Source organism: Empidonax traillii, unplaced genomic scaffold, assembly GCF_003031625.1.
Source record: "Empidonax traillii isolate 1590-97213 ecotype Southwest subspecies unplaced genomic scaffold, ASM303162v1 scaffold27:size3997909, whole genome shotgun sequence".
NCBI classification, from domain to species: domain Eukaryota; kingdom Metazoa; phylum Chordata; class Aves; order Passeriformes; family Tyrannidae; genus Empidonax; species Empidonax traillii.
Window position 1 is genome coordinate 1,949,963 of NW_020955220.1, and position 16,403 is coordinate 1,966,365.

At 37.8% G+C, this 16,403-nt stretch overlaps 1 protein-coding gene across 2 annotated transcripts in view; it reads left to right on the top strand.

Moving 5' to 3' along the window:
• LOC114071844 (gamma-aminobutyric acid receptor subunit pi-like) overlaps positions 1-6,622 on the top strand; it is a 47,707-nt gene extending 41,085 nt beyond the window's left edge. For both annotated transcript variants that reach the window (XM_027909730.1, XM_027909740.1), the window contains 2 exons: positions 136-329; positions 6,007-6,622. In XM_027909730.1, coding sequence (XP_027765531.1) covers positions 136-329; positions 6,007-6,318 — 506 coding nt within the window. In that variant the 3' untranslated portion in view covers positions 6,319-6,622. The remainder of the gene's footprint in view (positions 1-135; positions 330-6,006) is intronic.
• The last annotated feature ends 9,781 nt before the right edge of the window (positions 6,623-16,403 follow it).

Here is a 16,403-nt window from a genome sequence, read left to right on the forward strand (position 1 = left end):
AACATGACCCATTAAATGCTGTGGCATATTCAGAGCTTCAGAGCCAGGAAAAACTCTCTTGTAGTAGGGCCCTTGCAGTGGAGGCCTTAATTTCTATGCCTGTTATTTCAGAACATATATTTTTGTGTTCCACAGGTGTTACCACAGTCCTTACAATGACAACACTGATGATGGGAGCCAGGACTTCACTCCCAAATGCTAATTGCTTTATTAAGGCAATTGATGTGTACCTCGGTATCTGCTTCAGCTTCATCTTTGGAGCATTGTTAGAGTATGCTGTGACTCATTTCTGCACTCTGCATCAACTCAGTTCAAAGGAACTTCCAATGGTATTTTAATTCTTTGGTTGTTGTTCTATAAACTAGAATTAAATTATACCTGCTAAAGAGAATTAATTCCCTTAGCACTAATAGTAAATGTATTTAAGGAAGTTTATTTTTTTAGAATTAGGACAGGAAAATAAAATAATCTTGAGAAAAAGAAAAGTATTGGTATACCTGGTTCTTATTTGGAAAAGATTAAGCAAACTGAAGCACCCTTCCATAATGATTCTCTCTTTAGGCCTGGACTTTATGGCCATTTATCAAACAACGTACTAGACATACCACAAAAAAAATCACAGACATTTGTTGTCTTCCAGGCAAAAGCATGTAGTTACTTACAGTTCAAAAATTAGACTGAGCTTGGTGACTTGACCTGATTGTGAAATGGAAAAAAAAAGAAAGGAGTTTATCACATTCCGCTTATGAAACCTTCCTGTGCATGGAGCATGAGTCAGGCTCCTAGCAGACAGCTTCACATCCTGGGTGTATCAGATCGCTATGGCCTTCTGCTCACACCTTCTCTTTCAACAGCTGCAGCTGAAGCTCAAATTGGGATTCACTTTCTCTTCTGCATCATTATTATAACAGCGGTTTTTGCTTCTCTAATGAGTTTCTCACAACTCTGAAATACTGTGAAATATACTTAAAATAGAAATGGATGAAATCAACATAGGCATTTTTGACTCTGGTGGTTGTCATCTTGCTGAAATAATCAGGACAGGTTCATGAGGTTTTGTCACATTTTCCATCTCCAGCATATAACACTGCTTTCATAAGCAATGAAAAAGAAATCACAAGGAAGCTGGAAGATGATTGTCTTGCAGCTTTTAATTATGGAACTGAATCTAATATGCATGAGAGAAAAGAAAATTTTAAGCAGCTTACGAAATTTCTGGATTAACAGAAAAAAATAAAATATGAAAAATGAGAATAACAGGGAAAAAAAGCAGAAAGATGTTTGGTTGAGAGCTGTAGGGATAAAGGGCCAGAAGAAGAAAGTCTGTCAACTGTTTAAGCCAAACTAGAACCAAGCATCACAAATGCCTAAGCAAAGCCTCTCAATGCTCAATGCCCTCAAGGAACAGGATACTGCATTGGAGGAGCTTCAAAAAAAAAATAAAGATCGGCCAATATGTGGAGTTTTTTATGTCTAGATAGTTCATCAATTAATATGTGATTTTGAGTGTTTGGATGAGAGATAAGTCCTATAAATATACAGGAATATGTTCAAAGCTGTCATTAGGTCTAGGTATGTGGAGGAACACTGCAAAATGGACACAAAGCTGAGCCATCCAGTGGGTTTCATGAGATAACATCTATCAGGGGATTGTCTGCAAATGGGCAAACACTCATTTTGAATGAAGATTTGAGTGGAAAGCCTGAAAGTAATTTTTCTTGGCAAGGTAACATCAGTGACAATTCCCTCAGAGCATATCCGTCTTGTGAAGTAAGTGGCTGTCTTTTTGCTCATAGAGCAGGGAAAAAAAGAGAAAGCTTATTGGAGGTTTGGGTAAGAAAGTAAGGTGTTTCAGTGCTTGGATGATTAGGCATCTTTGGATCTGTGAAGGGCACTTATGACTGCCCTTGCCTTCACCTGCCTGTGTCAGATTCGCTTTCATCTGGAGCACATACGAGTGCTTGCAAATGGTGTGGATATGGAAACTCAGAGACTTCAAAGATGCGCGTGGAAGTGGAGGTACAGTCCTAAAATGAGGAAGGAAGGAAGACTTATGGTAAAGTTATGTGATGGACTTAATGACCAAAAGGAATAGTCTTTCACTTTAGAAGTGTTTCTTGCTTTCTGCTGTGCGTCAGAAGTGAACAAGCCATCCAAAATCACTTCTTGCCCACACAAAGGTAAAGATATAAGGGAAAGGGTGGTTCTTTGATCCTAGGTCATGACTCAGTAGAATAGGGAAAATGCCTGTCATGTCCTTTTCCTGCTGTGGCCAAGGACAAGCACTGCTTACTGAGCAGGGTATCATGAAGAGCACACCTGACTTGTATTTATCCTTGTAAAAAACATCACAAGGACAGAAGTACCAGCTAAAATTTCATGTCACTATCTAGGAGGTACTCAGCAATTTATGTGTGAGCATCGTCACTGTAAATGTGTTGTCCTCATTATCGTATTCTCTTGTGGGCACAGGTTAATTGGAAATCTCACTTCCCATTTTGTTATTCCTACATGTGAGCTGATAGAAAATTTGCACTCAGAATTATGTAAATAAATGCAGGAGGAGAAATGAAAATATCACCCTCTCTCTTGTATAGGAATTAGTTGTACTTGCTTGCTTTCCACTTTGCTCTTAAAAGCAGTTGGACACTGGCATATCAAATCCTTCAGAATCCCTTGGGATCTCCAATTTGGAATATAAACTGGTGAAAGAGCTCATCATATCCCCTCTCTTGCAGTATCTGACATCATGTGAGCCAGGACCCATAGAGACAACTTCAAAGCTAATGGCAAAAGCAGAGGAACCACCTGCTGCAAGGAAGGTCAGGCAGAATGTGCCATTCACATCAGCTACATAACAACAGGCTGCTTAAATGGAGAGTTTGCCTCTCCTGAGTTTCTTCTGCTTTGTACAAAGTTGTCACTTGTGCCCTCTTATAAAGAAGAGGATTCCTTCTTGAACTTCCTCCTAAATCTTTTAAGTTTTAGGAAGAATGGAGAACAGTTTGAAAACTGAAAATAAGGGCACAAGGGTGCTGTTCAGCCTACCTGGCATTTCTGTGCAGTCCTTATGAGCGCTGCATAAGGTCCAGGTGTGCAACACTCTAGGTTGAAACATTTTTAATCTTGAGCAGCTTTATTTTTCACTGGAAGTGATACTTTCTTCAATTCTGTTGGCTGTTGGATGTCAGCAAACACTTCAGTTAGTATGAACAGCAGCCACAGTAGCAGGTGTCATATACAGTGCTTTTCTGGTGGTGTATGGCACCTTTCCTGGATATTGCTGGCTTGGTGTATAAACAGAGCCTTTCTTAGTGCCAACTGCTATATCCTCATAGCTGGAATCCAGAAAAAAACCCAGGTATTTAAAATTAGAGCCACATTTGGACATTCACAACACCTTTTTTTTTTTTTTTTTTTTTTAAAGTATACTGTAAACCAGCCTAGTCTTTCATCATGCTCAGTTCTCCATAACAATTTGGAAAAGTCCCTCAATAGTCCCACTTTATAAGACTGCAGTTTTTAATAAATGAGCAGATTTTGTGGTTCTTTTCTGTTTTGCAAGAGCCCTGCCTTATTACACTGCAAATAGAATCCAGTACCTGTGCACTGCATGCAGAAGATTCTGCTTAAGTAATAACTGCCTCTTGGGGAGTAGAAAGGAATCAAGAACAGCCTAATAATGCATCAGTCTCCTGCGAGCTGCTCACATGCTGTTGTGTGAAAGGAATAATGGCACGTGTGCAATGTCCTGTTAATGCTCCGTAGTAAAACTAGTTCTGAACAAGCCGCCCCTACCTAGGAGAAGAATGGACTCTTACACTGAGCAATGCCCCAAATCCTGCCAGTTTTGAAATACAGATGTTGTTTTGCTTTTTTTTTTTTTTTTTGCCCTTTCTGAAAAATGAGAGCAGGGGAAAAAAGTCAGGACTCTTCTCTCTGGTTCCTTTATTTTATTAACTTTTGAAGTGCTGAGTGCATTCATTAGGCTGTTGCTCTGGTGCCTCGTTCCAAGTGCCAGGCTCTGCTGACAAAGGCTCCTCTGCCATCCCCAGCACTCCCTTCAGCTGCCTGAACTTTTTGAAGCAGAAGAGAGGTATTTATAGCAGAGTCAGGCCCCAAGTAAAACTCGAGGTTTGAGTTTTAGTACTACCTTGGGGATTGTTTAAGGTTCAGAGTGGAATTTTATGGATTGATCCTCTTAATGCTTTATAGACAAATTTTTATCCTGGCCTTTGGTTTCAGGTGCAGAAGGCTGGATGGAGGATGAGCAAGGTTTCATGGTCAGTGTATTTTTAGTATGACATGTTGAGCTGCGTTTATTTCTGACAAATAAAATATACCAGATTTTTTTTTTGAAAGTGAAAAGGAGTAATAATCCCTTTTATAGCTCCGTTTGTTCTGCTTCACTGATTTCCAGCAGTATGAGGACAGACTCCACTTTAATTTTCAAGGGTGTCACTAATTTTAGATGAAGAAAGACTCAAGGACTGTGCCTGCTACATGTACCCTGGGCAGAAGAGCAATTCTGCATTGGCATGGAGATCACTTATGTGGCTTAATGAGCTTGCTTTGACTTTAATAGCTTGGATGTTTCTAAATGAGCTTTTTGTCTGGCTGCACATAGGGCTGTACATTTTAACCTTTATGAAGTTTGTCCTTGTGGAATCTGTTTCTTCTCATGATCCAAATGGAGAAGAGCAAATTGGTCAGAGGAAAGAGATTCTGCATTCTACATTTCACAAATAATTTTTTTAGACATTTCTTGCTTTTTTACCACTCACTGATTCAGGAGACAATACAATTACCAGGAGAAAATTAAAATTACGTGTATGCCTACCTGAATTAAAATGACCCCTTCTCTGACTATACATAATAAGGTTTAGTTTACATGCAAAATTGGAGCCCATCTTTGTAGCTTGGATCTGCTGGTGTCTCTGCAGCATCCCATACCAAACTAAATACCCCTGGACTTTCAAGGAAGTTTTAGAGTTGAAGCTGCAGTTGGTGTCTAATCCCATGTCCTCTGAGTCAGTAACAGAAAACCCACTGACTTCAAAGGGTGAAGATTTCATACATGAACTTTATGGCTGTGAGCCATTTCTAATCAAAGAAACAAAACCCAGCAGAAGGCTTAAACAACATTCTCCTAGGGCCTGTCTTGATGCAGTGAAGCACATAAAAATATGTTTAACCCTAGCATAACTTTGAACTGAAAGCATGGGTTTCAGGACTTGAAAGAAAGTAACACTAACTATTTAGTATTAAATTAGCTGTGGGCCTTGTCCCTCTTTATTTTATTTCATTAAAAAAAAAAAAAAAAAGAACTTTTATCACAAAGCACTGGAATTGAGTAGCAAATTGGAATGAGCTGCCCAGGGAGGTGGTGGATTTTCTGTCCCTGGAGATATTTAAGAAGAGACTGGATTTGGCATTTAGTGCCATAGTCTAGTAACTGTGGTGGTAGTGGATTAAGGTTTAGACTTGATGATCTCAGAGGTCATTTCCAACCTATCTGATTCTGTGATTCTATGAAATTGCACAAAAGGAGAGTGTCTTTTATCCTTTTATTGCTTTTATCAAGCAATTTGGGGGCCAGCTAGCTTGACTAGCTAGTCTGGAAGCTCCCCCACCTTCTCCATCTCCAGGCTGGGGCTTTGCTTTACCCACTTCTAGGCACTAACTTTTGCCAGTATTTGGCCTGAGCAGAAGACAACTTACTGTTGTGCCTTTTGTGAGTTTGCTGCTGTCTTAAGTAAAGTTAGTGGCCCATATTTGAACAGATCCAATTTTTCTTACTGTATAATGTGGTTTAAGTCAGTGTTTTTCCCGCAAATGGAGGCTTTGAAAGCTGAAAGGAGCTGTCTGGTGCATGTAGGTGCTCGCCCTTGAAGTTAAGAAGTGAGAGAGAGGAGGAGTTGTAAGAAAAATCCCATTTGCTGCAGCTCTAAAGGAAATAGGTGATGAAACATGCACTTAAATACTTGCTGTTTGGTTTCCTTTCAGGATGATGATGAAGATGATGAAGAAGGCAAGAACAGAGCCTTGGCAGCAATCACTAACAATTGCAGTGCCCCTGACAATACGAATAAGATCAATTCAAACAAGAGCAACCAGAGCAGCACTGACAGGAAAAGCGAGAGAAGTAAACACAGTGTGTGTAGTTCACCAATGTCAGTAATGAAAAGACTTTTCTGTATCTTTGATTGCTTCCATGTTAAAAATCCTTACCACATAGACAACTATGCCAGATTTTCTTTCCCGCTATCATTCATCATAATTAATGTACTTTATTGGGTGTACTATTTGTATTTCTGAATATTCTACTGTGTAAAATTGGCTTAAAGTTTAGGAAGTGGATATGGGAGGATATTGCAAAGAATAGAGAAGCTGCATTTGGATAAAGGGATATGAAAGGACTTCTTTCATGTTATCTTTTTAAGGGCATCTACAAAATTTCTTGTTAACTCACTTTTCTGCTGTTAGATGTCTGTCATCCAAAACTGACTTTCCTATTAGCATGCATGTCCCATATTAAACTACTTATCAAAGACAAACAAGTCCTTTTTTAATATTTAATGGTCAAATTTGTAAAATAAGAGTTATATTATACATGTTTCTGAACTGCATTGAATAAAAATAGAACCAATGAACTTTTCCTGCTATGGTTTCCATATTTCATTCCTTGTAGTTTTGTCAATAATACATAAATTTTCCAGATTACATAAGAAAATTAGTAATTGCAGATCAAAGTGGTTTTGCTACACAGCATGAAACAGTTTTGAAAGCATGGGCTACCAACACAAACCAAACAATCTGTTCACCTTGGTAAGGTCACAAAGATGTATCGAGACTCTTCTACATCTTAAGACAGAACTCCCGTAGGCATCAATGGCTTTTCTGAGTAAGTGCAGGGCAGTCTACAAAAATGGACTGGGGCCAAAAGGTTTACATCCAGAGAGATGTATTTTCCTGAGTGAGAACATACTTAGGTGTTCACCAAGCCATAATGGGCTATGGCTCTTTATCCTGACATTTGTACTACGCTCAGTCACAACTGCTTGGGTAACTATTATGCAGAGGAACAAGTTGATATACTTAATTTTCAGCTTAACAAATTCCTCTTGACTCACTTGCCATTAAAAAATTTCACATAAAGGTGGAAAAGCTTCTTGAATAGTAAAGTAAACTCTGGATATGCAATAGCTCTTGATGAAATAGGAAAAGTTTTACACAGATGAAATTATGACCCACGTGAGGGGATAGTTAGACTTGATGAAAAACCCTAACAGTTTTATTTCATTTAAAAAAAGTTATTACAAAAGTTATTGGTATGGCAACCTGTTTCTTATACTGCAGTATGTAAGTTTAAAAGCACTTATTTTTATATCTTTCTCCTGACCATACTATATGTGTCAGTTGCATTTATATGCATAAACCTGTGTATGTGCTTTTATACTCTGTGTATCTTGGCATTTCTGATGATATGACAAACTGAACACGTAGAAATGCATCAGAAAGCTCCCCTAATATGGACAGTCTTTGATACACCTTTTCACCAGTGTGCTGCCTGTGAAGAACACCATTACATAAGAAGAGAGAAAGTGCAAAATACCAGTGCGGGTTGGATTTGCCTTTGCTCACATCTAAATCCATAAAAATGATTGCACACTGGCAGACAGTTATTAGGTCACTAAAATTCCCTCAGTGGTTTTATTTTCTGAATGGTTGACTACTGAAAATTTGTTTCTCTGCTGTTATGAGTAATGCCTATTGCAAGGCTTATGGAGGCAGTGCGACTTCAAGAATGGTCTAGTGGTTCTCGGCACCTTGTGGGTCTTCTGACTTTTGTATAAAAACAAATACATTCAAGAAATCAAATCACGACTGCCTGCGTTAATGAGCAGCCAAAAAAGCAATTTTTTTTTTTTTTAATTTAACATTCTGCTGTTACATATTTATCCTTAAACCCTTTATTCAGGAACAGATTGTATGACATTTTTTCTTGGAAATGAGGTGTGAAACTGGATCCTCAGATCTATTTCCAGGTTTTACTCCCATAAAATTCACAGCAGGCAAATGGTAAAGCTCTGTATTTAGTTTCTTAAATTTGAAGTTTGCATTATTTCTGAGTTTTTTCACATAGTTACACACATCTTGCAAGTTACCTGTTGTGTTAACACTAAATTTGAGATTTACATTTACAACAAGAATAAAGTAAGCATTTAGAGTTTTGTAGCTTCCAATTAATTTGGAGATAATTCACCTTATATATTATTTTAGAAAGCTGTTGAAGCTCTGGGCAGCTTTATTTACAGTGCATTAACTGATAACAGGGTCTATTTTCCCACCAATATGCTAATTGTAAGCAGAGTTAGATGCTGAAGTCCCCCATGTTTTCATGAAAGAATAGACTGCACAGCCAGATTTTTTATTACTCTGCTTTGCATAATTCTGCATTAATTATTAATTTCAAAAATAAAACTTGGTTTGACATGAATTTGTTGTAAAAGGTGTTCCCAACAGATTTTCAATGTAGTATATGAAGAATGAAGAATAACATTTAAATTATCCTGTTAAGCATAGCTTTTGTCCCTAGAAATGAACAAATTCCTTGGAATTAGCTGGAAAGGTTCCTCTAAGTGGCATTCATGAACAATGCACTGAAGGCTGCAACTCAGAGGTAAATTAAAGAAGTCTCCTTCGGTGCTAAGAGCCAGGGCCAAAGCTGAGGCTGAGGCAATGAAGATAGCTTTGGCTTCATACCTGATGAAAAGGGGAAAGACTTTGAACTTTCTGCAACCATTTTTTGTTTGATAGTAGTGTTTTCTACTTTGATTTTAATGTTTTCTAATCAGAGACCTCAGACTCATAATTCAGAAATGTCCTCTCAGTTTTTGAGATCAGTTGAGGCAGATGTACAACGAATGAGGGACCTGAGGCAGGAGAATGGCATTAGCAACAGGAACTGATGATGCATCTTCATGTAGTTTACTTTGCTGTTAGCAGGAGGTGCCCTGCTTTCGACAGATCTGAAGGCAGCATCCAGCCCAAGGAATACATTTCCTTCTTCTGTGGAATGCCTGCAAGCCTGGTCTTTTTTTGATTCAACAACCATCTCACAGGTGTTTAAGCATTGTGCAGACAAGAAACACATCTCTGACCTTAATAAGTTATTTGATAATATTTTCTTTCTTAATGGAAAATTGTTATTAAAATAAAACCTTATGCTGAGATATTAATCAAATATAACGTTAATTTTTTTGAGATTTTAGCCATATGAAGGTATTAATCCTTGCTACATTTCCACTTCAGCAATTCTCTGATGTTTTGCTGATTCACTTATGTCATAGGTAAATATCTCATGCAAGCTACTTACTGTCACAATAGTTGGGATATTTTGAGAGTGTTTAAAATATTCCACCTAAATCAAGAGGGAAATGCTAAGGAAGATGATATTTTAGAACAGGCATTCATTAACCCTCTTATAAACTAAGAAGACATTTTAAATTACTATTAGATATTTTCCTTTAAAATGTAAAAAATATCCCATCTGAATACTTCAGTCAACACGTATGGCAAGCATAAGACAAGGGCATCCATCTGTTGATCTGAGTACTCATTTTCAGCACAGAGGCCTTATTTATAACAGTGCTGCAGTAACTTAAACAGCTCTCTTTCCTGCTTTGTCTCTTTGTTTTTTGTACTCATTATTTTAAGGGAACTGTTATGCCTTTTGGCATGGGAAAACATATTTAAAAAAAAAAAAAAAGATGCCCCACGTTGTCACCCTGCAATTCAAAATGAAATTACCAAAAAGATTAAGATTAAAGAAAACCTACATAACAGTAAAGCTGATGACAGAAGAACAGAAGAAGAAGCAGAAAGAGGTGAACCTTCAGCTTCCTGCTATCAGCTCTTGCCATTGCTGTGGTGCAGCAGAGTGCCTCGAACCCTCTACCAGTGCAACCTGAGGAGCTTCTGGGGAACTGGCACTGCTGGTACAATTCACTCCATGCAGCAGTAGATGGAGCTCATTAACTGCTCTTCATCGTTGAGTGAGCAAATGTAAATGGCAAATGCTAGTTAAGGAGGACTCTAGGGAAAAGCTATTACAAGCTGACATTTGTACTGTGGTAACTAGGTCATGTTTGTAGGGACGGATTCATTAAAATCAGGCAAAACAGCATTGTCAGGTGGACTACTTTTTACACTAAAGTTCAGGCTCCTCAGACCCTGACTGTTGTTTCCACCATTTTAGCCACTGAAATCATTAACATATTCTGCCAGTTTATGAAGTAACTTCATTACTACAATACCGTGTGTTTTAAGCATAAATTTTCTATCCTGTGTCAAGGTTTTCTCCTGCAGATCATAATGTTTCACATAAAAGTATTACATTAGTATTTCGAGGCAGGCAGAATAGTGGCTGTACCAACAGTTTTCCTAAAAATCTTTATGAATCCTAAATAAATGTTCCTAGCTAATTCACTGGCACACTGCTAACAGTTGTCACAAGGATTAAATTAATTTTAAAAGTCAGTTTAAATCTTTTGGAAAAGTTCCCCTTGAAAGAGAGTTTGTTGAAATGGTGAGAAACTGAGCTGTGAGAGTCTTCTGGGCTGATTACTGCAAGAACAAACTATCTCAGCTGGAGAGTTGAAAACTGGAGTGGATTCTGCTCACTGCAGAGAAGTGGGTGCTTGACAGTGCTTAAGCAGATAAGCCCAACACAGTTTTGAACTCTGTAATGGATTTGCCATCACTCATAATACAACTTTATAATTTAAACCAGGGGTCCATTTTAATACTATTGCCAAGTTCAGCTTTTCATCACTTTCCATCTGGAGACATCTTTCTTACCCATCCCATCTGACTGTCAAACTTTCCATCCTCTTTCTGAGAAGGATAAGGGGGCATTTGGGGGCATTTCAATCTCTTGATGTAAGTTTACTCATATAATTTGAGTTCTGGGTTTCTTTCCAAACTCGAATGGACCCTCTTTTCCTATTCCAGATCAAACACAGCCAAAACTTCAGAAGACAAAAATCTGGTAAGATTTTAACATCATCACATGTGCACACAAACCTTAACCCTGATTCATTTTGAAACTCTGCTCTGAATTTAAGTTTAATCAAGATTTAATCACTGGATAATTTGGATAGCACTGGATAATCTGTATTAACACAAAACCAACTGTACCACTGTTGTTTCACTTGTTATAGCAGGTAACTTTGGAACCTAGACAGTAAAAATATTTGGTGACAGGGTTATTTAGTTTCTCATAAAGGAGAAGAATTTAATCTTTCTGCTTTAAAGTCAGGTCAGGGATGCATCCAGAATAGCAGCTCTGGCTCTAGTTGTGGCTGGCCACTTTAGAAGAAGTGTACAAAATTAGAAAAAAATTAGCATGAGGGTATAAAATGGAGTTCAAACCTGAATTACATATTGACATTCTCAACTTGTATGCCCTTGGTCCTCATACTGATGTTAATGATGTTTCTATAAACGACATCCGTTGTATCTCAGAAGCAGTAACAAACTCGAGAGATTTGCCATCTCAGGCAAAGCTTGCATTGCACACACTCATATATTCCTGGAAGATGCAGGAGAAGGGATTGTCTCCTTTTCTATGTCCCAGTTTCATTAGAAGCCGGTTCATTTTGGTCCACTTCCAATTTTGGTTTATTGAGCACCTGCTTTGGATGAGTGCCATTACAAGGTGAACAAAAATCCCGTAACACTGCATTAGTCTCTTCTAAATGAACCATCTGTGCAATTATATGCACTTTAATGTTATTCCATTAGACTCATAGGCTGAACTATGTTATGTATGTCACTAATTCAGTCTAATCAAAGTGCTTTCTATTCACAGCAATACATTTTAGATGATATTCTAATGAGTACAACTGTCCTTTTTTGTGGTATTTTCCATCCTTGTGAAGGAAAGAAAACCTATAGAAAAAGCTTCTACCCTAAACTATCAGTGCATGAGTTGGCCACAGGGATCTAGTCCAATCACTGCTGTGGTTTTACAAGGCTTACCTTGATAACCCTTTGGAGAACAGAAGAACTGGCAGTGTTGACCTCAAAATAACAATATAACAGATTAAGTCTGAAGAAATTTTTTAACTAGATAAATATAAATCAAACCTTGTTCTCCACTTCTTTACCAGAAAGGAGATTGAGCATCATTCTTTATCATCTCTGTATAAGTGTTGAGCTCAAGAATCATTCCTAGTACTTTTTGAGATTCTTTCATAATGAAAGATTCTGAGAGCCTTGTCATCTTTGTTTTGTTTTGTTTTGTTAAAAGCAAAAAACTAAAGTATGATGTGCAAATAACCAAAAACTTTGAAGTCTGAGGCTTCCTGTGCCCCAGGATAATTTTAATTCTACTGAACAACCTTTTTATGTAGTGCTGGCCCACATTTTGTGAATACTGATAATAAGAACTCATAACTCTGGAGAATTTCATAATTTCCATAGAAGATCCCTTATGGATGCCAACTATGTGGCTAACCCTGCAGCATTTCAAGCCACACATGCTCACATATGCTAGGGTCTTATTTTGTGTGTAACAAATGACCAGACTCAAAAATACAAACTCTTCATTCTGTTACTATCCTTTCCAGCACATTCCAGCTGCTGGGTAATGGTAAAGATTTTTTTGTGGTTGATCATTCCCACTACAGAGCTCTGAATGAGTATTCTATCATCTTTCATGTCCCCTTCATAGAAGCCATTCTGTGATTCTATAAGCACCCAAAAGGAAAAAGAGACAATTCTGCTATTTCTACTCTAGTAACCTAAAATCCCAATTTCTAAATTGCCACTTCTGGGCCAATAACTCAGTTGCATTTGCCTTGGGTTGCCCCACATTACCTTTTAAGGAGACTTGGACAGTGACTGAACCTTTGTTTCTAAAATGCAGCTTTAGGTTAGCATTTCTGTAAGCAAGTGCACATAATGGTCTGAGCTGCATTTCATTTGTGTTCAATACCTTGAATTATGATAAAGCTCTTTACCAGCAGAATCAAAAGCTGTTCCTGTATGTTTTTCATCTCTGCATATGCTTGTCTTCTGGCTCTAGCACCTCCCTTCCCAGAAGGCTCTACACTGTTCTGTGATAATGTCAGGTCTCCAGATGCACTGCCCTGCTGTACTAAAGATGACAGACAGACAAGCCAAAATCGTCAATTTTAATGATATTTCAGCATCATCCTGGTCCTGTGTCATTCCTGTGTAGACTTCAGCCATCAGTCTGTGTTTGTCTAAAATGGTTCATGCCAGAATTTTAAATGAAGAGAAAGCTGAAGAAGCTAATTTATTATATTTTGACAAGGACAAGCCTCATCTGGCAACCCAGTGTGGCTGAGTGCATCTGGTGAATAGTGCATCCACCTTCTCAGATCCAAATTGCTCTGTTAGATTTCATGACCCTCTTATTGCTGCGCTGTTTCCATCCACCCTGCTTTCCTTATCACATAATAGGACTGTGCCTGCATCTTCCAATTTCATTTCTATTGGTTTTCACTGTGTGTGATGCTGAGAGTGCATGCTGGTACATAAGCCTCTCTCACTGAGAGATGGGATCACTCACCCTGAAATGTCCCATCTCATCTGCACTGCAGGAGACTTTTGGCCATGGCTGCTGAATCCCTTTGTCTCACTGGGCTTCATTTCTAATTTGAATCACTACCTACACCCTGGGAAAACCTCTCCCACACCTCTGCCTATCAAGGGCTCTTTAGCAAAAACCTTCAGAGACTTAATTAGATGGGGCAAAGCATGCATTATGTTAGATTTGTCAATACTGGGCTATCTAGCTTTTTGAATCCATTGTTGTATTTTTATGAAATATGATAGACAAATAGAATTCTCAGAGACAGGACATTCCTACAAGCTTTATGAAAATGGATGTCCAGGTCAAAGAGATATCTGACTTCCACCCACTGAGAAAAACACTACACTGTGAGCTTGAGTCTTTTTAAATCTCAGAGAACACACACTGAAGAGAGCACATCTAAGTACCTCAAATACAGAACAAGGTTCAGTCACAATTTACGTCTTCCAGACATGAGAGTCAATCAACACTGAAACACAAATCAGGAGAAAATCAGGCTTCATTAACTCTAATATTCATGAGTTGCTTCTCTTCTCTGGTCCTCAGAGGCTGAAAGTGAGGTACAAGGTCAGAGGCACTGTTCTCTTCCCTTCTTTTTCCTGAATTACAATGGGAGTTAGAATTTGTGTCTTCAGCTTGGTCTGTTTGAGAACACTGTACAAATGATGCTGCTATAGCTATAGAAAAATATTTATGGCCCTAATCTTCCTTTTTGTTCTTATTCTCCCCCCATCCTCTGCTCCTTTCATCTTTGTAAATACATTATTTTAGTATTAGACTAGCTTTTTTTTTTTTTTCAACTGAATTTAGATGTCCTTCAATGACATGAACTAAATAAAAAATCAGCCTGTTCCCTCCGCTTCTGGCCCTGGGTGGCCTCATGGAAATCAAATTGGAGTATACAAGGGGGAGGGGTTACTGGAAGATGTGGTTTCATCTTTGGAAAAAAAAAAAAAAGAACAACTAACGTAAAAAATATTAGTTTGCAGCAGAAACAAATTTATTTAATTCATTTACCAAGCACATTATGTATTTCTGATCCAGATTAAAGAGCAGGTCACTGGAATTTTACTACATATGAAGAAGATATTTTATCTGGAACTTGAAACACAAAATAATGATCAGAAGAGGGTGCTCTCAGCTCATGTTCTTCTGGTTTTGTTTTGAATATTTGGTGGAATTACACAGTTTTCTTCTCTCTTTGCTGGGATTAATGAAAGGTCTTTTAGTAATATATTTTCTGAGAATTTTCACTAAATAGATTGCTCTTCATATTTCAATGTGTAAAATATAGGCTGAAGGTTCTGATTCTAGACTTTTCTACACGCTTTAGAAAGCTTTCTGTAATATTAGCAGATGTCACTTCACTATGAACTTTCTGCCTGGGCTTATCTTATTTTCTATGTTCTGTTTATATTCTCATGCAGTCACACTCTGGTAAAATTAATACTTGCAGGAACTGAATTCCTAACACCCATGACTGAGTGCTTTGGAGAAATTTAAAATTGAAAGAGCAGCAATGAATTCCAATACCACTTGCATTTTTAACCAGGAATTAAAAAGGACCAATAGTGTATAGCTTCAGTGATCAGTTTCCAGTTATTGAAATATCCCATATACCTAAGTATTCACCAAAAAAAAAAAATTGATTAATTAATCTTCAGAGAAGATTTTGATAACAACTTAGCAATGCCAATGAGTTTTTTAGCAATACATTTGAGCACAGAGTTCAATTCAGGGAGTAGAGTACACCAGAAAATACCTGACATTTGATAAGTTTTACTAAACCAGTGCTGATGTCGTGGACAAAAATAAGCCTTTTAAAAGTTAGTTGATACATGTTTCTCCATTTATGGAGGACTAGTCTTTTAAGGTGATTGAATTCTGCTGTGCACATAACACTAGAACACAGGAATAAGTGATGGCTATAATTCTAGATGTTTTCAGACTCACTTTCCCTGTCTGAAGTGGTGAAGCAGAGGGTAAATTCAGGCAGAAGGAAGGCACCCTCTGTTAGTTGGTGCAATGCAGCACTGAGCTCTGTTCCAGCCTGCACATCAAAGAAATCTTTCTGACTGATTCCCACTATTTCACTTTTTTTAGCAATACTGACACTTTAAAGAAAGTACCATATAGCCATCTTCTATAGGCACATACAAAAACTTCTTGAAGGGGGAGGGTCATGCTTCTTGTATTGAACAGCAGTGATTGGAATGAATTATAAAAGGACTCTCACTCTTTTTCCCTGTGTATATATTTTTATATATGTCTACTGTACCTGTTTATGTGTATCTATGTATGTCTATGTATCCATACAAACGTGTCTTGAAAAAAAATAATTTTATCATTTGGTTCCTTCTGCACTTTCAGACACTGCTTTTCAATTATGTGCATCAATGGTCAGGTCAGGTCAAAAATCAAACCAAGTAATAAACAGGGCTCCTGAAGGTCCACGTGCAGAGAAGTCTTCTCATCAGAGTGGCCTTTTGAAAAAGATATAAGGAAGCGGAAGAAAAAATAGCATTCCTGCCTCAACAAGTCATTTACATTTGTGGAAAAATGGGTGATGTTTGCCAGGACCCTGATTAAGGAAAAACTGTCTTCCACCACTTTAGACGTGGGTTTACACTTTCATTTTTTTACAGAAGAAAGGGAAGAAGTGAAAGTGAGAAAACAGAAAGAAACTCATCACTTTTCTTATTAAAAGTTTGTAGAAAAGCACTATACTACGAAGAGATAACCTGTCACTGCTATTCTAACAATTTCTTTCCAGGTT